The 20,550-nt window shown below is 38.9% G+C and overlaps 1 protein-coding gene across 1 annotated transcript in view; it reads left to right on the forward strand.

Moving 5' to 3' along the window:
- LYST (lysosomal trafficking regulator) overlaps positions 1-20,550 on the forward strand; it is a 591,077-nt gene that overhangs the window by 182,071 nt on the left and 388,456 nt on the right. Inside the window, exons 10-15 of the mRNA XM_077289098.1 lie at positions 5,973-6,082; positions 6,323-6,716; positions 12,212-12,353; positions 15,278-15,451; positions 19,750-19,910; positions 20,127-20,317. Coding sequence (XP_077145213.1) covers positions 5,973-6,082; positions 6,323-6,716; positions 12,212-12,353; positions 15,278-15,451; positions 19,750-19,910; positions 20,127-20,317 — 1,172 coding nt within the window. The remainder of the gene's footprint in view (positions 1-5,972; positions 6,083-6,322; positions 6,717-12,211; positions 12,354-15,277; positions 15,452-19,749; positions 19,911-20,126; positions 20,318-20,550) is intronic.

Consider the following 20,550-nt stretch of genomic DNA (forward strand, 5'->3'; position numbering starts at 1 on the left):
GCAGGGAGGGAGGTGGCTTACCGAGTGCCTGCTCAGAGCAGGCGCTTGGTAAGTCTACAGTGCTGTAAGTCAGATCGGTGATCTGACAGAGTGCTGTGCAAACTGTCAGATCACCGATCTGTGATGTCCCCCCCTGGGACAAAGTAAAAAAGTTTAAACAAAAATTTCCACATGTGTAAAAAAAAAAAATAAAAAATAAAAATTCCTAAATAAAGAAAAAAAAAATTATTATTCCCATAAATACATTTCTTTATCTAAATAAAAAAAACAAACAATAAAAGTACACATTTAGTATCGCCGCGTCCGTAACGACCCAACCTATAAAACTGTCCCACTAGTTAACCCCTTCAGTAAACACCGTAACAAAAAAAAAATACGAGGCAAAAAACAACGCTTTATTATCATACCGCCGAATAAAAAGTGGAATAAAACGCGATCAAAAAGACAGATATAAATAACCATGGTACCGCTGAAAGCGTCATTTTGTCCCGCAAAAAAAGAGCTGCCATACAGCATCATCAGCAAAAAAATAAAAAAGTTATAGTCCTCAGAATAAAGCGATGCCAAAATAATTATTTTTTCTATAAAATAGTTTTTATCGTATAAAAGCGCCAAAACATAAAAAAATGATATAAATGAGATATCGCTGTAATCGTACTGACCCAAAGAATAAAACTGCTTTATCAATTTTACCAAACGCGGAACGGTATAAACGCCTCCCCCAAAAGAAATTCATGAATAGCTGGTTTTTGGTCATTCTGCCTCACAAAAATCGGAATAAAAAGCGATCAAAAAATTTCACGTGCCCGAAAATGTTACCAATAAAAACATCAACTCGTCCCGCAAAAAACAAGACCTCACATGACTCTGTGGTCTCAAATATGGAAAAATTATAGCTCTCAAAATGTGGTAACGCAAAAAATATTTTTTGCAATAAAAAGCGTCTTTCAGTGTGTGACGGCTGCCAATCATAAAAATCCGCTAAAAAACCCGCTATAAAAGTAAATCAAACCCCCCTTCATCACCCCCTTAGTTAGGGAAGAATAAAAAAATAAAAAAAACGTATTTATTTCCATTTTCCCATTAGGGTTAGGGTTTGGGCTAGGATTAGGGTTAGGATTAGGGTTAGGGCTAGGGTTAGGGCTAGGGTTAGGGCTAGGGTTAGGGTTGGGGCTAGGGTTAAGGCTACAGTTAGGGTTGGGGCTAAAGTTAGGGTTGGGGCTAAAGTTAGGGTTAGGGTTTGGATTACATTTACGGTTGGGAATAGGGTTGGGATTAGGGTTAGGGGTGTGTCTGGGTTAGAGGTGTGGTTAGGGTTACCGTTGGGATTAGGGTTAGGGGTGTGTTTGCATTAGGGTTTGAGTTATAATTGGGGGGTTTCCACTGTTTAGGCACATCAGGGGCTCTCCAAATGCGACATGGCGTCCGATCTCAATTCCAGCCAATTCTGCGTTGAAAAAGTAAAACAGTGCTCCTTCCCTTCTGAGCTCTCCCGTGTGCCCACACAGGGGTTTACCCCAACATGTGGGGTATCAGCCTACTCAGGACAAATTGGACAACAACTTTTGGGGTCCAAGTTCTCCTGTTACCCTTGGGAAAATACAAAACTGGGGGCTAAAAAATAATTTTTGTGGAAAAAAAAAAGATTTTTTATTTTCACGGCTCTGCGTTATAAACTGTAGTGAAACACTTGGGGGCTCAAAGTTCTCACAACACATCTAGATAAGTTCCTTGGGGGGTCTATTTTCCAATATGGGGTCACTTGTGGGGGGTTTCTACTGTTTAGGTACATTAGGGGCTCTGCAAATGCAATGTGACGCCTGCAGACCAATCCATCTAAGTCTGCATTCCAAATGATGCTCCTTCCCTTCCGAGCTCTGCCATGCGCTCAAACGGTGGTTCCCCCCCACATATCAGGTATCAGGGTACGCAGGACAAATTGGACAACAATATTTAGGGTCCAATTTCTCCTGTTACCCTTGGAAAAATACAAAACTGGGGGCTAAAAAATAATTTTTGTGGAAAAAAATTTTTGTTTTATTTTTACGGCTCTGCATTATAAACTTCTGTGAAGCCCTTGGTGGGTCAAAGTGCTCACCACACATCTAGATAAGTTCCTTAGGGGGTCTACTTTCCAAAATGGTGTCACTTTTGGGGGGTTTCAATGTTTAGGCACATCAGTGGCTCTCCAAACGCAACATGGCGTCCCATCTCAATTCCTGTCAATTTTGCATTGAAAAGTCAAACGGCGCTCCTTCCCTTCCGAGCTCTCTCATGCGCCCAAACAGTGGTTTGCCCCCACATATGGGGTATCGGCGTACTCAGGACAAATTGTACAACAACGTTTGGGGTCCATTTTCTCCTGTTACCCCTGGTAAAATAAAACAAATTGGAGCTGAAGTAAATTTTTTGAGAAAAAAAGTTAAATGTTCATTTTTATTTAAACATTCCAAAAATTCCTGTGAAACACCTGAAGGGTTAATAAACTTCTTGAATGTGGTTTTGAGCACCTTGAGGGGTGCAGTTTTTAGAATGGTGTCACTTTTGGGTATTTTCTATCATATAGACCCCTCAAAATGACTTCAAATGAGATGTGGTCCCTTAATAAAAATGGTGTTGTAAAAATGAGAAATTGCTGGTCAACTTTTAACCCTTATAACTCCCTAACAAAATAAATTTGGGTTCCAAAATTGTGCTGATGTAAAGTAGACATGTGGGAAATGTTACTTATTAAGTATTTTGTGTGACATATCTCTGTGATTTAATTGCATAAAAATTCAAAGTTGGAAAATTAAGAAATTTTCAAAATTTTTTGCCAAATTTCCGTTTTTTTCACAAATAAACGCAAGTTATATCGAAGAAATTTTACCACTATCATGAAGTACAATATGTCACGAGAAAACAGTGTCAGAATCACTGGGATCAGTTGAAGCGTTCCAGAGTTGTAACCTCATAAAGGGACAGTGGTCGGAATTGTAAAAATTGGCCTGGTCCATAACGTGCAAACCACCCTTGGGGGTAAAGGGGTAAAAGCAAATGTAAAGAAAAAAAAGTTTTTTAACCCCTTACTGACATCGGACGGTATGGTACGTCCGATGTCGGCTCCCTTGCTTTGATGCAGGGCTCCGCGGTGAGCCCGCATCAAAGCCGGGACATGTCAGCTGTTTTGAACAGCTGACATGTGCCCGCAATAGCGGCGGGTGAAATCGCGATTCACCCGCTGCTATTAACTAGTTAAATGCCGCTGTCAAACGCAGACAGCGGCATTTAACTACCGCATCCGGCCAGGCGGCCAGAAATGACGTCATCGCCGACACCCGTCACATGAGACCTCTATGGTTACTGATCGCCGGTAGCTGTGAGCGCCACCCTGTGGTCGGCGCTCACAGCACATCTGCAATTCTACTACATAGCAGCGAACAGCAGATCGCTGCTATGTAGCAGAGGCGATCGTGCTGTGCCCTATGGAGGCTATTGAAGCATGGCAAAAGTAAAAAAAAAAAAGTGAAAAAAATAAAAAAATATAAAAGTTTAAATCACCCCCCTTTCGCTCCAATCAAAATAAATCAATAAAAAAAAAATCAAATCTACACATATTTGTTATCGCCACGTTCAGAATTCACCCGATCTATCAATAAAAAAAAGCATTAACCTGATCGCTAAAAGGCGTAACGAGAAAAAAAATCGTAACGCCAGAATTACGTTTTTTTGGTCGCCGCGACATTGCATTAAAATGCAATAACGGGCGATCAAAAGCACGTATCTGCACCGAATTGAAATCATTAAAAACGCGAGCTCAGCACGCAAAAAATAAGCCCTCAACCGACCCCAGATCATGAAAAATGGAGACGCTACGAGTATCGGAAAATGGCGCAATTTGCAATTTTTTTTTTTAGCAAAGTTTGGAATTTTTTTTCACCACTTAGGTAAAAAATAACCTAGTCATGTTAGGTGTCTATGACCTCGTAATGACCTGGAGAATCATAATGGCAGGTCAGTTTTAGCATTTAGTGAACCTAGCAAAAAAGCCAAGCAAAAAACAAGTGTGGGATTGCACTTTTTTTGCAATTTCACCGCACTTGGAATTTTTTTCCCGTTTTCTAGTACACGACATGGTAAAACCAATGATGTCGTTCAAAAGTACAACTTGTCTCGCAAAAAATAAGCCCTCACATGGCTAAATTGACGGAAAAATAAAAAAGTTATGGCTCTGGGAAGGAGGGGAGTGAAAAACAAACACGGAAAAACGAAAAATCCCACGGTCATGAAGGGGTTAAAAAATATAAAAGTTTAAATCACCTCTTTTTCACTCCTTTCAAAATAAAACAAAAAAATTAAAAATACACAGATTTGGTATTGCCGGGTTCAGAATCGGCCGATCTAGCAATATATAAAAATAGTTAATCTCATCGGTAAATAGCGAAGCGAGAAAAAAAATCATAACGCCAGAAGTATGTTTTTTGGTCTCCGCAGCATTGCATTAAAATGAAATAACGGGCGATCAAAAGATCGCATAGGCAACAATATGGTATCAATAAAAACATCGGCACACAAAAATTAGCTCTTCCCAACCCCAGATCCAGAAAAATGGAGACACTACGGTTCTCGGAAAATGTCGATTTCTTTACTTGTTTGGTATCTACAAATTCTTAATGACCTGCAGAATCATAGTCTGATTTGGTTGATTTGGACCTGGCTGGCAGGTCAGCATTTAGTGAACGTGGTAAAAAAAAAATTTGTGGAATTACGCTTTTTTTTGCAATTTCACTACACTTTGAATTTTGTCACACTATATGGTAAACCAATGGTATAATTTAAAAGTACAACTTGTCCCGCAAAAAACAAGCTCTCACATGGCCATATTGATAGAAAAATAAAAAAGTTATGGCTCTGGGAAAAAGGGGAGTAAAAAAATGGAAACGCAAAAAAACTGAAAAACCCAAGGTGATGAAAGGGTTAATTATCAAGGTCAGCTTCAGCCTTTTTAAATGTTGAGAAATTGTAATATTTTTTTTTTCCATCTAAGAAAAACTGACGAAACACTGATGGTAAAAACTGACAGTGACCAAACTCTCATAAACCTCTGATTAAAATACAAGCTCCCCTCCCCCCCACTGATTTAAAGAGAAAATTGAGAAAATCACTGACATCTGAATGAGCGATTACAGAAAGTCTTCTGCACACCTCCACTTCTCTACACCTGATCACGCTTAGCAAATGGGTTCTTTTAGGTACAAAAGGCAAAACTTATTAAATGTAGTTTAAGGTAATGAAAGCAGTCCAAATTCTTAATATCACAAGAATGTAGCAAGTTCCATATGGTAAAAAGGTGTAAATAAGTCCTAGCACTCACGTCTTGTGTATGGGGTCCAGCACCTGGGAGAAGTGGGCATCAGGAGAAATCTTCAGATCAATTAATCAAAAAATGATCAGATTCAAACATTTTAGAGTCTGGTTATTTAGTTTTCATATCAGAGCACCAACAGAAAGAATAATTGCATTTTTCACCTTGTTGATGCGAGGTGATACAAAGTGCTGCCGGGAACATGCACTATCTGGTTGTCCGCTCCTGTTCGGGTTTCATGCTTTAGTTTTTTCTGAGAGAGCAGAATCCAAGAGCTTTTATGGCATTCTACACTAGCTCAGCACTAGACTGTGTTTCTCCATGGTGGTGATGGCTGCTCAGAGACAGGATACACCTGTATTCTATATAGTCTGTATATTTCTGTGCTCTCTATGCTTCATCTATTAGTTAATTTAAGGGTATATGGGGATGATGTTCACTTTACCCCAGAGGTGAATATAATGCTGTGTTTAGCTGTCGGTGTGACGCTGCGCTGATGCTTTATAGGATTGATAGCTTACAGGTATAATACGCAGCATGAGCTGAATGGTACGTTTACAGTAATGTTACAGAGTGGGGAAACGCCTTGTGTCAAGCGCTGTTTAATAAACATGTTCCTTCCTTTCAGAATGTCATGAAGTATTGATCAACATTTTGGTTACATTAATGGGCCATAGTATAAATTCAGATGAGCTTGCCCTCCTGTTGCATTGTTTCTTGGAAAATTCTTTGCCTAATGTGAGTATACCATCAATTTAATAGAATAATTAAAATTGCAATTTACCAATGTTTTCTAGTAAGAAATATTGATGGCTTCGCCTTAGAGAATATTATTACCACGTAAATTGGGATAGTTAAACCAATATGGCACTTAGCAGTTTACATTTCTGTGAGTGTAATGGATTGTGATATCTCAGTAATGTGAATTTTATAAGTACGTTATTTTACTCCTGAATGTATGTTCTTTTATTGTTTTAGGAAATCCTATTAAAAGGAGTCCTCAAGATCACTGAAGCCAACACTGGCATGATACCCCTGAAACACGTGACTTTTCCTCTGCAGCAGAACTTGTTAGGAGCAAACTGTGTTGCACACAAATCTTCTGGCTTTACCCCTGGAAAACTACCAGCATTCTGTCGAAGAACAAAAACATGGCAAAATAAAGATCTTCATTGTGATCAGGTGGCCTGCCCCTGGCATATCGCACCTATCCATTTACCTTTGGTTGGTCAGAATTGTTGGCCACACATGTCGGATGGATTCAGTCTTACGCTGTGGTTGAAACTGGAGTGCAGTCAAGACTCAGAAAGGCTGACCAGACGAAAGCAAACAAAGAGAAAAAAGAGGTTTTCTTTTCAAGCCCAAAGTACAGGTATATATTTTGCTTGATATAGCCATATGAGGGCTACTTTTTTCCGGGGCAAACCTTATTTTTACATTTCCTTTTACCACATACGTAGCATATTGAAAAACAAGTTTTTCCAAGTTTAATTTTTTTTTGTGTTCATTGTTCAAAAAAAATGAACAGTTAAGATCATTTTATTTTGTAGGTTATTACAGCAATACCTACAGTATGTTTTATAGTTTTGGGGAAGATTCTTACTACTTTTAAGAAATATGTACCTACATCGAATTTTGCAGGACACAATTTCTAATACTTAGAACGTTACTAATAAAATAATAATAATAATCTTATTTCCAGTATATAGTGCCAACAGATTCTGCAGCACTTTATAATGAAGCTGTAAGTAACACACATTTGACCAGTTACAGGAGTGAGGGCCGTGCTGCTCGCAAGCTTGCAATCTGTAAATATAGATCAAATAACAATAGTAACTATTGCAGACAGCACTAACACAGGACAACGTGAGTGAATGTAAATGTGTAAGCATTCTGCCCATGTTCTATAGTTTAATGTACCGTATTACAATATAATATGTATGTGCTGTTTTTTTGTAATCCTTTTAAACATTTTCTAACTCCTGATAGTGTTTGTAGTTACTTCAGCAAGTTCACGCTTTGTCTTTGAACCAGTCACAGAAGACGTTATCAGGCTGCTTGATGCAATCTCACCAGTGACCCTATTCCCTCTCACCTCTCCCTATCTGTCACTACACAGCTAACTATAATATATACATAATACCACCACCGTTCTTCGCACCTGTGCTGAATTCCAGAAAGATGTATATTATGTCCTGCGTCAGCCACATAGCCAAACAAAATCTGGCGCCTGGCATTTCTGTACACTGTTGACTTTAGACTAATGTAGGACCTTCTTACTGACGATTATGCTCACAATTGTGCAGTGATATTTAGTATGAATCATCATATTCTGAAACCCTTATTTTATGTTGCTTTTTTCATTGATATGTTGTATGTGTTTGAGGGGTCAGCTGTACTTTCTAATAGTTATTACTTTGGGGTACATACAACTTTTTGATCACTCCTTATCCCATTTAGGTGAACACAATAAAAGGCTATTATTTATTTGCTCCTGTGTGTAGCTATTGCTGTTCTATACTTATTGTACCCTCTGCTGTTTTGATTTACTCTTAGACCATCCACTGAATATGCCATGCTGCTGTTCGAAAACCTCAGTCAATTTCTGACATTTTTTGTACTCAAATATCTGAGTGATTTTACCTTTGAAACAAATAAAAATCGATAACTAGAGGCAACTTCACAACAGCACTGAAAGATCAAAAGAACAGGTGATGCCATAACAAGTATGCAACAGCATTATCTACATACAGGACCTTTTTTAAAGGGAATCTGTCACCCCCAATATCATATATGAGCTGCGGCCACCGGCATCAGGGGCTTATAAGCCCCCAATGTATCCTGAAAGATGAGAAATAAAGGTTAGATTATCCTCACCCAGGGGCGATCCCGCTGCGGTCCGGGTCTTATGGGCTTCGCGGTCTGGTCCTGCGCCTCCTATTTTCTTACGATGACGTCCTCTTCTTGCCGCAGCTTCGGGGTACTTTGTCTGCCCTGTTGAGGGCAGAGCAAAGTACTGAAGGGTGCAGGTGCTGGGAAAGGTCAGAGAGGCCCAGCGCCTGCGCACTGCAGTACTTTGCTCTGCCCTCAACAGGACAGACAAAGTACGCCTGCGCCAGAGCCGCGGTAAGAGGACAAGAAGAGGACGTCATCTGATGAAGATGGGAGGCGCTGGACCGGACCGTGATGCCCATCGGACCCGGACTGAGATGCCCATCGGACCCGGACCCTCTCTTCAGGTGAGTATAATCTAACCTTTATTTCTCATCTTTCAGGTTACATCAGGGGCTTATCTACAGCAGTACAGAATGCTGTAGATAAGCCCCTGATGCCGGTGGCCACAGCTCATGTACGATTCTGGGGGTGAAAAACTCCCTTTAATATTCCCCTATTGTCTATATATATAGCCCTTATGGAAAGGTGTCTTTCGCAAAGTTTACTTGTTGTTTTAAGGGAATCTTTTAGCCCCTTCAAGCCATGGCCATTTTCTGTTTCTTTTTTTGTTTTTCCTCCCCTTCTTCAAAGAGCCATAACTTTTTAATATTTCCATAGATATAGCCATATGAGGGCTTATTTATTGCGGGACGAGTTGTACTTCTGAATGGCACCATTGATTTTACCATATAGTGTATTGTAAAAGAAAACAAAAATTCAAAGTGTGGTGAAATTGCAAAAAAGTGCAATTCCACAATTGTTTTTTGGCTATTTTAATTTACCATGTTCACTATATGGTAAAACTTACCTGGCAATATGATTCCCCAGGTCAGTATGAGTTTGAAGATACCAAACATGTATAGTTTATTTTTTTATTTAAGGGGTGAAAAAAAAAAAAATCAGAAATGTGTAAGAAAAAAAGTTATTGCGTTTGTCTCCATTTTCCGAGACCTGTAGCTTTTTTGTTTCTTGGGCTGATTGATGGCTTATTTTTTACACCCTGAGCTGAGGTTTTTATTGATACCAATTTGGCATAAATGCGAAGTTTTATTCGCCTCTTATTGCATTTTATTTCAATGTTGCTTCAGGCAAAATGTAATTCTCTCCATACTAGTTTTTTCACATTACGCAGTTTACCAGTCTGCCTAATTTAGTTTATAGTTTAATAGATCGGACACTTCTAAATGCAGCAATACCAAATATGTGTTGTTGTTTTCTTCTATTTTTAATGGAGCAAAAGGGGGTGATTTGAACTTATTTTTTTCTTCATATTTTTAAAAACATTTTTTTTTTACTTTTTACAGTATTTAATAGTTATCTTAGGAGACTTGAAGTTGCGATCATCCGATCGCCCATGCTATACATAGCAGTTAGTGATGAGTGAGTGTACTTGTTGCTCGGATGGTCTCCTAGTATTTGTTAGTTTTCGGGGATTACATTTTCATCTCCGCAGCTAAATGATTTACAGCTACTAGCCAGCTTGATTACATGTGAGGATTCCCTAGCAACCAGGCAACCCCCACATGTACTCAACCTGGCTAATAGCTGTAAACCATTCAGCTGAGGCGATGGAAACTTAATCTCCGAACACTAACAAATACTCGGAGATCACCCGAGCAACGAGTAAACTCGCTCATCACTAATAGCAGTGCTTCAGCTCTATATATAGCAGAAATCATGATCTGCAGACTGCAGGCTGTCATGAACACTCACCGGTGCCACCCGGTCACATGACGGGCACTGATTGATGGGATTTGTGACTTGCTTTTGGCTGGCACATGATTTAAATGGTTAACTGCCGCCGGTGGCGCTCCGATCCACCCGCGGCTGTTAAAGGCACATGACTGCTGGTTAAATCAGCTGTTTTGTGTGAAAAAAATGCATCCTCAGCGCCAGAGCCCGCATCAAAGTTAGGGACGAGACATATGACGTAAATATACGTCATGTCGTCAAAGGGTTAAATCATAGGGCGCAATGTAACTAACAGTACTGTAGAACTGACATTTGTCTCATACCCAACACGTTAAGCAGCTGCAGCTCATACAGCTTTTATGTATTGCAACAATATTGTAACCAAAGAAGCAAATAAATCAAAACAAAGCACATCACACTAGTTGTGAATGGGGGCCTGGTAGCCACATCAAAAAGAGTCATACATGAAAGAACAACTCCAACAAGTACAATTCAGTACTGAGAAAATGGAGTCAAAAAGGTCAGTTTTAAATATTATACAAAAAATCCTTTTATTAAAGTATCATATAATAGCATTTAGTAACCAGAATCAATGAAACATGATAACTTAAAGAACAAAATAAATCATAAAGGGCTCGGATAAAGAGGTCTGGGGTCAGTACTAAATAGTATATAGATCGGGGAGTCATATTCCTAAAAGTATAACATTTCTATCCAAAGTTGCAGATACAGATGTCATTAGAAGGTCCAGAAAAATTACTTTACCATGACAAGTGTCAAACTGATTACATCTATAAGTATATAGTAAAAAACTACAATTTGAACCCACGAAATTACAACTGAACAAACTAAGATGTAAAATATTGATTCTTACCCATGTGGATCTTAGTGAGACACCAGACAGACAGCCCCAATGCACGTTTTGCGTGGGCTTACTCAGGGGACCATGATGGTATGTGTGCCAGCATTGTCTTATATACACAGCTGTTCTGGAGGTGGATACAGATTGTGGCGCATGCCCGTATGACGCGATGAGTCAGGGAGCCATCCTCATGGCAACTGTGACCCGCACGCGTCACACATCAGTTCCCGAAAGCGATGCTACGGACCGCAAGAGGCACGGGCATGCACACATGTCCATGAAAGAGTCATTGCACAATCTATTAGGATGCGGATACATCTCATATGCCTTACTGTGCAATTCCAAATTCAAAGAGTAAGTGATATATTCCCTAAATGGCAATTATGGAATAACTGGGGATAATAAAGTGGCAAGTGTAAATAACTGATGCTTCTGTAGTTAGCCACTAGCTGTATATAAAGCATCGCATAGTAAACATATCCATGGGATACAATATCAATATAATAACAAAGTAATACAAGTATTTGAATAAACAATAATAGAAGGACAATACTCTCAAAAGTGAAAAGAATATAAAGATTAGATAGATACAGCATGCAATATACATAGACAGTGAAGGAAATAAGGGGAAGAACCCAATTTAATATGATTAATGAATCACATATTATTGGTTAAAGTGCATATATATCCCACATAGAAATTCCCCATGCATTTCATTTCAAACATCAGTATATCGCTGATGACATTTATATGTCACTTCTCAAATTATAAGGCAGAGAATAGTGGATTTTCAGAGTTATTACACAGCTCTGCAGTGAGATCAGGAGAGCAGAGAGCGGCCATTACACATCCCACTGGTGACTCTCCCTTCATGTAAGATAAGCTCTGGAGGCAGATTCTCATGCAGATCAGTGTCCAGCCCATAGTCCTGAATAGCTCATTTACATATAAGAAAAATATGGATTTCTGTATAAGACTTTAGATCACAGATATCAGGGTATCATTTTATTCAGCTTCCTAGGACCTTTATGCCCATAGAGATGGCTTAGGAGGGACAATCCTACTGACAGACTCCCTTTACAAAAGTATAACTTACTATCCTCTCTTTATTATTGGGACATAGTTTTATTCTTAATAGGAACTTACTGTGTGCATTATAATATGTAGAACATGTCATGATGTAGGATACATAACAGACTTACAGTACATGTTCATTACTGACGTTTGAAATTAAATTAGAAAAACATTTTTTCAGTGTTGATTCAGGCTTTCAGGACAATTTCAGAAGCATAATTGCCACAGATGCGCGAAGCACCATGTTTTAGTGCTTTCTAAGGATATGACTATTATAAAAGTTTATGTTTGTATTTTATTTTCAGGAAGTGACAAGACCGTTGGAGCAGATTATTCCACTTCAGACAGACTTTTGGAAGATGGTTATATGCATGTGCTGTCCTTGGGCTCTAAGGTGCTCATGATGCAGATCTGGTTCAATGTGGCATTGGGTTGTTTTACTTTTAGGTAATCACTCTTCTACTACTAAATTGTTACTTCCTTTAACACTGTAGTGAGTTACTAGCATTACATTTGTAATATAAGGTGAATAAGACAAATGATGTAAAGCAACATTAGTATAAGTGGAAGAATCTTTCTTTCTACATACTTGGACAACTACTCAAATGTGGGATGGTTGGGAGATAAGTCTCATCATCAACTGTATCTTTATCCTCAGGACTCGAATGCAGTTGAATGTAATGGTGGAGCAGAGAGCCATTATATCCTTGCTCCACAATATTTGCTGGGTAGAGACTGCTGCCCAGTCTTGTGGCCTGAGAATGTGATAGGACATGAAGTCTTAGCATGTTCTTCAGGTGGTATGACTAGGCAGGAAAGACCAGCCCATTTGCAGAGGAGCAGGAATTTGTCAGGACGCACAGACAAGTGGGATAGCTGTGTGGAGGCCAACTCTGGTGACTTCATACTATGTGCTGGGGGGTAGGTGGGACTGTGTGGCCATCATACTGCATAGGGAGAACTGTGCAGCCTTCATACTGTGTGAATGTTGGGTGCGTGGAGTGCAGCATACTTTGTGTAGACTAAGGGCATTATATTGTGAAGGTGATGAATGTTCTGTGGGATCATCTAAAGGTACCTTCACACGAAACGACGCTGCAGCGATAGCGACAACGATGCCGATCGCTGCAGCGTCGCTGTTTGATCGCTGGAGAGCTGTCACACAGACCGCTCTCCAGCGACCAACGATGCCGAGGTCCCCGGGTAACCAGGGTAAATATCGGGTTGCTAAGCGCAGGGTCGCGCTTAGTAACCCGATGTTTATCCTGGTTACCAGCGTAAAAGTAAAAAAAAACAAACAGTACATACTCACCTGCGCGTCCCCCAGCGTCTGCTTCCTGACACTGACTGAGCTCCGGCCCTAACAGCAGAGCAGTGACGTCACCGCTGTACTTTCACTTTAGGGCCGGCGCTCAGTCAGTGTCAGGAAGCAGACGCTGGGGGACGCGCAGGTGAGTATGTACTGTTTGTTTTTTTACTTTTACGCTGGTAACCAGGGTAAACATCGGGTTACTAAGCGCGGCCCTGCGCTTGGTAACCCGATGTTTACCCTGGTTACCAGTGTAAAACATCGCTGGTATCGTTGCTTTTGCTTTCAAACACAACGATACACGGCGATCGGACGACCAAATAAAGTTCTGGACTTTATTTAGCGACCAGCGACATCACAGCAGGATCCTGATCGCTGCTGCGTGTCAAACTAAACGATATCGCTAGCGATGACGCTGCAACGTCACGGATCGCTAGCGATATCGTTACAAAGTCGTTTCGTGTGAAGGTACCTTTACAGTGCGGCACTATATGAGGATCTTCATGCTGTATGGGTGGCCCTGATAGGCATCATAGAATGTGAGGTGCACTGTGACTGTATCATACTGCCTTTGGGGGGTCTTCATACTTGCAGCAGGCATTGGGGAGACATTATACTGTGTGTGTGTGTATGGAGGGGGCGGTCACTATGTGGCAGGGTGGATAAAAATCAATGTTTTTTTTAAAAAATCAAAAAAATCGGATTTTTTTGATTTAAATCGGATTTTTTTGATTTAAATCGGATTTTTTTCAATAAACTGCTTTTTGAGGAAAATATTTTACCATCCAAAGGTTCTTCCATCATGAGATAAAGCTGAGTTGTTTAACTCAGTAGAATAAAGGCTGTATATGTGTAACATTCACAATGCCATGCTCTTCCAGAGGTTTCTGTAGGATGCTGACTATCCAACAAGTTTGGGCATGTCAACTGAATGGAAAAAGAAACTAAACCAAAAGTGAAACCAAGCTAGAAGTGTGGAATTAAAGGGGCAGTATGAACAAAATGTGGAGGCTATTAATAGTTGATACAATTAAGACATGCTGCTTTTAAACACCTACCTATTGCCATATAGTAAAACAAAAAAGATTTTTACTTACTTTGGGGTCCCCCCCTCACCCTGGCGTTAGATCGTTGCCCCTAGTTTCGTCCGTGTAACTATGGGCGCACATGCGCACTGCTCTCACTTCTCATTTTAATCGTGATTTATATTAAAAAAAACCTTTTGATTTAAATCAGTGATTTAAATCATGATTAAAATCATGATTTAAATCGATCCGATTTAAATAGAAAAAAATCTTTTGATTTAAATCGTGATTTAAATCATGATTTAAATCGGCGTGATTTAAATCAATCCACCCTGCTATGTGGTCCATAAAACGGGTATTCTAATGTGGATGAACAAACAATATTTAGGTGTGGACAAGTATAATGTACTGGATAAGTTTAGGTCAGTTGTTTAGTGTCAAATAAAACTTGCCGTACTCAGCTACATGTGCAGTAATTTGTGTAAATCTTTCCTATTTTTCAAAGTTGGGAGATATGCACGTGTAGTAGTAAATTGTTGAAGTAGTTAAAAAAATGAATGTGAATTTTTTATTGTATTCAGATTGAGGCCTCACTTAGATGTTTTAGATTTCTCAAGTATTCAAAAAATAGATGAGTTGTATCAGTATTTTGGATCCATGTTTCATCAGTGTTTGGTCAATGCATCAGATTTTACCATCAGTGTTCATGTTCATTTTTCACCGTTGTGACCAGGTCAAATTTTTAAAATAATTGTGAAATTGTTTTTTTTTTCGATAGACATAGGAGTTGTGTGTGCGCAGTTGCCCCTGGGTGTTCAGCTGATATGCTCCCAGGGGTAATCCTGGCAGTTTAACCCTCTAACTGCTGCGATCGATATCGATAGCTGCATTTAGAAGGCAGGCAAAAGGAGTGGGCTCCCTGTGCTTTCCGATTGGTGCCCCCGCGATGTCATCACGAGGGGCTGATCATTGCCATGGTGACTTGATGGAGCTGTGCGTGGTACACTTTTTTACAGAATACATTTATATTTTTATAGACTATGCACAAGTACAAGTGATGAATGTAAATTAAGCCCCTTGGCACAAGTTGAAACGCAAGAGAACATATTAAATTCTGGAAAGTGGCAACACTTGGCGTTTACGTGTAAGGACATTTTTGAAAGCAAGAACAAAGTGTGCAGTAAAATAATGCTATGGGTCTCTGGACAAAGGTAGGTTTTTCTGTTCTTATTTGCTTACTTAGTGATCAAATGCTGTCCTCATCTATTTTGTGATAAATGGAAATGCCAACATTAAAGTCTAAGATTATGTCACAATAGTATGTGTTCTTAAGGTGAATCTATAATTATGATCTTTACTATATAAGTTTTAGACTGAAGGACAACCACACAGCAGTGGCCCATCCTTAACTAGCTTACCTCCTCCTGTCTTATAAAGGCAGAAGAAGTAACAGGGTTTATACCCAGCCACAGGTAAAAGACCTGGCTGGGTGTTTTGTTTTCCTATTGGGAAACACCAATGCTATGGCTGCAGTACAAAAATAAATACCAACTCTATACTACAGCACTTTGCAAACACTACAGACATGAATCACCCTATTAGTACACTGATAAAATGTGAGGTTCTTAGTGTTACATATATACAATAGCAGAAGCATGCTTTCTAAATAGTTATAGTAACAGAAGCATGCTCACTATACAGATACGGTAACAGAACCATGTTCACTATACAGTAACAGAAGCATGCTCACTACACAGATAAGGTAACAGAAGCATGCTCACTATACAGATATGGTAACAACCATGTTCACTATACAGTAACAGAAGCATGCTCACTATACAGATACGGTAACAACCATGTTCACTATACAGTAACAGAAGCATGCTCACTATACAGATATGGTAACAGAACCATGTTCACTATACAGTAGCATAAGCATGCTCACTATTCAGATAAGGTAACAGAAGCATGCTCACTATACAGATACGGTAACAGAACCATGTTCACTATACAGTAACAGAAGCATGCTCACTATACAGATATGGTAACAGAACCATGTTCACTATACAGTAGCATAAGCATGCTCACTATTCAGATAAGGTAACAGAAGCATGCTCACTATACAGATATGGTAACAACCATGTTCACTATACAGTAACAGAAGCATGCTCACTATACAGATACGGTAACAGAAACATGTTCACTATACAGTAACAGAAGCATGCTCACTATACAGATACGGTATCAGAACCATGTTCACTATACAGTAACAGACGCATTCTCACTATACAGATATGGTAACAAAACCATGTTCACTATACAGTAACAGACGCATTCTCACTATACAGATACTGTAACAGAAACATGTTCACTATACAGTGACAGAAGCATGCTCACTATACAGATACGGTAACAGAACCATGTTCACTATATAGTAACAAATGCTTTCTCACTATATACACATACAGTAACCGAACCATGTTCACTATACAGTAACAAGCATGCTCACTATACAGATACGGTAACAGAACCATGTTCACTATACAGTAAGAAATGCATTCTCACTATACAGATACTGTAACAGAACCATGTTCATTATACAGTAACAGAAGCATGCTCACCATACAGATATGGTAACAATCATGTTCACTATACAGTAACAGACGCATTGTCACTATACAGATACGGTAACAGAACCATGTTTACTATACAGTAACAGAAGCATGCTCACTATACAGATACGGTAACAGAACCATGTTCACTATACAGTAACAAATGCATTCTCACTATACACATACGGTAACAGAACCATGTTCACTATACAGTAACAGGAGCATGCTCACTATACAGATACGGTAACAGAACCATGTTCACTATACAGTAAGAAATGCATTCTCACTATACAGATACTGTAACAGAACTATGTTCATTATACAGTAACAGAAGCATGCTCACTATACAGATATGGTAACAACCATGTTCATTATACAGGAACAAACGCATTCTCACTATACAGATATGGTAACAGAACCATGTTCACTATACAGTAACAGAAGCATGCTCACTATACAGATATGGTAACAACCATGTTCATTATACAGGAACAGACGCATTCTCACTATACAGATACGGTAACAGAACCATGTTCACTATACAGTAACAGAAGCATGCTCACTATACAGATACGGTAACAGAACCATGTTCACTATACAGTAAGAAATGCATTCTCACTATACAGATACTGTAACAGAACCATGTTCATTATACAGTAACAGAAGCATGCTCACCATACAGATATGGTAACAATCATGTTCACTATACAGTAACAGACGCATTGTCACTATACAGATACGGTAACAGAACCATGTTTACTATACAGTAACAGAAGCATGCTCACTATACAGATACGGTAACAGAACCATGTTCACTATACAGTAACAAATGCATTCTCACTATACACATACGGTAACAGAACCATGTTCACTATACAGTAACAGGAGCATGCTCACTATACAGATACGGTAACAGAACCATGTTCACTATACAGTAAGAAATGCATTCTCACTATACAGATACTGTAACAGAACTATGTTCATTATACAGTAACAGAAGCATGCTCACTATACAGATATGGTAACAACCATGTTCATTATACAGGAACAAACGCATTCTCACTATACAGATATGGTAACAGAACCATGTTCACTATACAGTAACAGAAGCATGCTCACTATACAGATATGGTAACAACCATGTTCATTATACAGGAACAGACGCATTCTCACTATACAGATACGGTAACAGAACCATGTTCACTATACAGTAACAGAAGCATGCTCACTATACAGATACGGTAACAGAACCATGTTCACTATACAGTAACAGATGCATTCTCACTATACAGATACGGTAACAGAACCATGTTCACTATACAGTAACAGATGCATTCTCACTATACAGATACGGTAACAGAACCATGTTCACTATACAGTAACAGAAGCATGCTCACTATACAGATACGGTAACAGAACCATGTTCACTATACAGTAACAGATGCATTCTCACTATACAGATACGGTAACAGAACCATGTTCACTATACAGTAACAGAAGCATGCTCACTATACAGATACGGTAACAGAACCATGTTCACTATACAGTAACAGATGCATTCTCACTATACAGATACGGTAACAGAACCATGTTCACTATACAGTAACAGAAGCATGCTCACTATACAGATACGGTAACAGAACCATGTTCACTATACAGTAACAGATGCATTCTCACTATACAGATACGGTAACAGAACCATGTTCACTATACAGTAACAGAAGCATGCTCACTATACAGATACGGTAACAGAACCATGTTCACTATACAGTAACAGATGCATTCTCACTATACAGATACGGTAACAGAACCATGTTCACTATACAGTAACAGAAGCATGCTCACTATACAGATACGGTAACAGAACCATGTTCACTATACAGTAACAGATGCATTCTCACTATACAGATACGGTAACAGAACCATGTTCACTATACAGTAACAGAAGCATGCTCACTATACAGATATGGTAACAGAACCATGTTCATTATACAGTAACAGGAGCATGCTCACTATACAGATATGGTAACAACCATGTTCACTATACAGTAGCATAAGCATGCACTATTCAGCTAAGGTAACAGAAGCATGCTCCTGATACAGTAACAGAAGCACTTTATAATGTTGTGCGGTTTCTATAGCAGTTTTTCCAAAATTCCAGTCATCATGGCCCCAACAGATCATGTTTTCAGGATATCCTTAGTATTGCGTAGATGACTGAATTATTGTCAAGGCATCAGAAAATGCCACAGGTTTTCTCACCTCTGCAATACTAAGGAAATCCTGAAAACCTGATCTGTTGGGGGCCTGAGGACTTCCCAACACTAATCTATTGGGTAGTTACAAGGTAGTTTCTTTGAAGATACAGGCAAGTGCCGTACATGTCCAGCATCTCCATAGACAATTAGCCGAGCCACAGTGCGAATGGATTATTCCCCAAATCTTACATTTTCCTCCATCCCTGACATGAGAGATAATCTTTTGATTGCTGGGGGTTAGACTGCTGGGCCTCTGGACCCTAAGAACACTGCTCGGAATCCCCTTCATGATTGGAGCAGAGGTGCGCGTGCTTACCCTTCGCTTTATTTATTGTCTGAGAATGCCAGAGAAAGCCGAGTGCTGTACTCTTCTATTTCAGGCAGTACCATTGACAATGAATTGAGCTGAGGCTAACCATGCAACCCCGTGCTCCATTAAATATCTGGATCACTGGAGGTCCCAGTGGTCAGACTCGCAATGATCAGCAAATTTGGAAAAGGAATAACTTGGGATTTTTACATTAACTCTTTAAGCTATGTTTGAAATAATTATTACTAAAAAAAAAAAAAAACATATGAATTCTTACTTTTTTGTGTTGCTTTGTTTTACTTCCACTGAAAAAAATCTAACAAATAAAGGAAAGCAGAAGTTACTTTGGAATATAATTCTCCCCGAAAAGGAAATTTCTCCTCTGACAGCAATCGAACATTTTGTATGATTGGTCATCTTGTATCATCTCAAGACGAAAATATTGCTTCAGCGGGACATCTATGTTTAGGAAACCTACTCCTCTTTAATGGTGAGATTCATTATATATATATATATATATATATATATATATATATATATATATATATATATATATATATATATATATATATATATATATATATATATATATTTATTTATTAATAACACCAAAATATTTTTTTCAATTTTTTCAAAATTAGAATTAAAATAAATTGAATTATTTTCTGTATTGACGACCTGTAATTGTTTTTCTTCTTTCATCAAGGTCCTGTTCTTGGCATAGAAGAAGCTTTTCATTTATATTGCCGAGGCCCAGATTTAACTTCATTAATGAGTTGTAAACATGGCAATATTCTTATCGATCATTGCAAGTACATTTCAAAAGAAATATTACAAAATAGAACAATTCATGATTTTCTTATTGAAAACAAAGAAATCGACCTAATGTGTTTAGCTGTAAGTACTTATGTGAAATGGAGATTATTCAGTGGTATTAATATACAGTTCTATTCACACTGTAGTTATCTGCAGATTTGAGGGAAATCATGGCAAAATCTGATGAATTCTATTATAAGGCAAAGGGGCACATCTAGTACTAGTAGTTTTCGGCAAACAACAGAAATGATCGAGCTTTGTGGCTACGGACATAAACCATACACGTTGCTGATCAGTGCTATTTTCACCTGGGG

This window comes from Ranitomeya variabilis, chromosome 2, assembly GCF_051348905.1.
Source record: "Ranitomeya variabilis isolate aRanVar5 chromosome 2, aRanVar5.hap1, whole genome shotgun sequence".
Taxonomy (NCBI): domain Eukaryota; kingdom Metazoa; phylum Chordata; class Amphibia; order Anura; family Dendrobatidae; genus Ranitomeya; species Ranitomeya variabilis.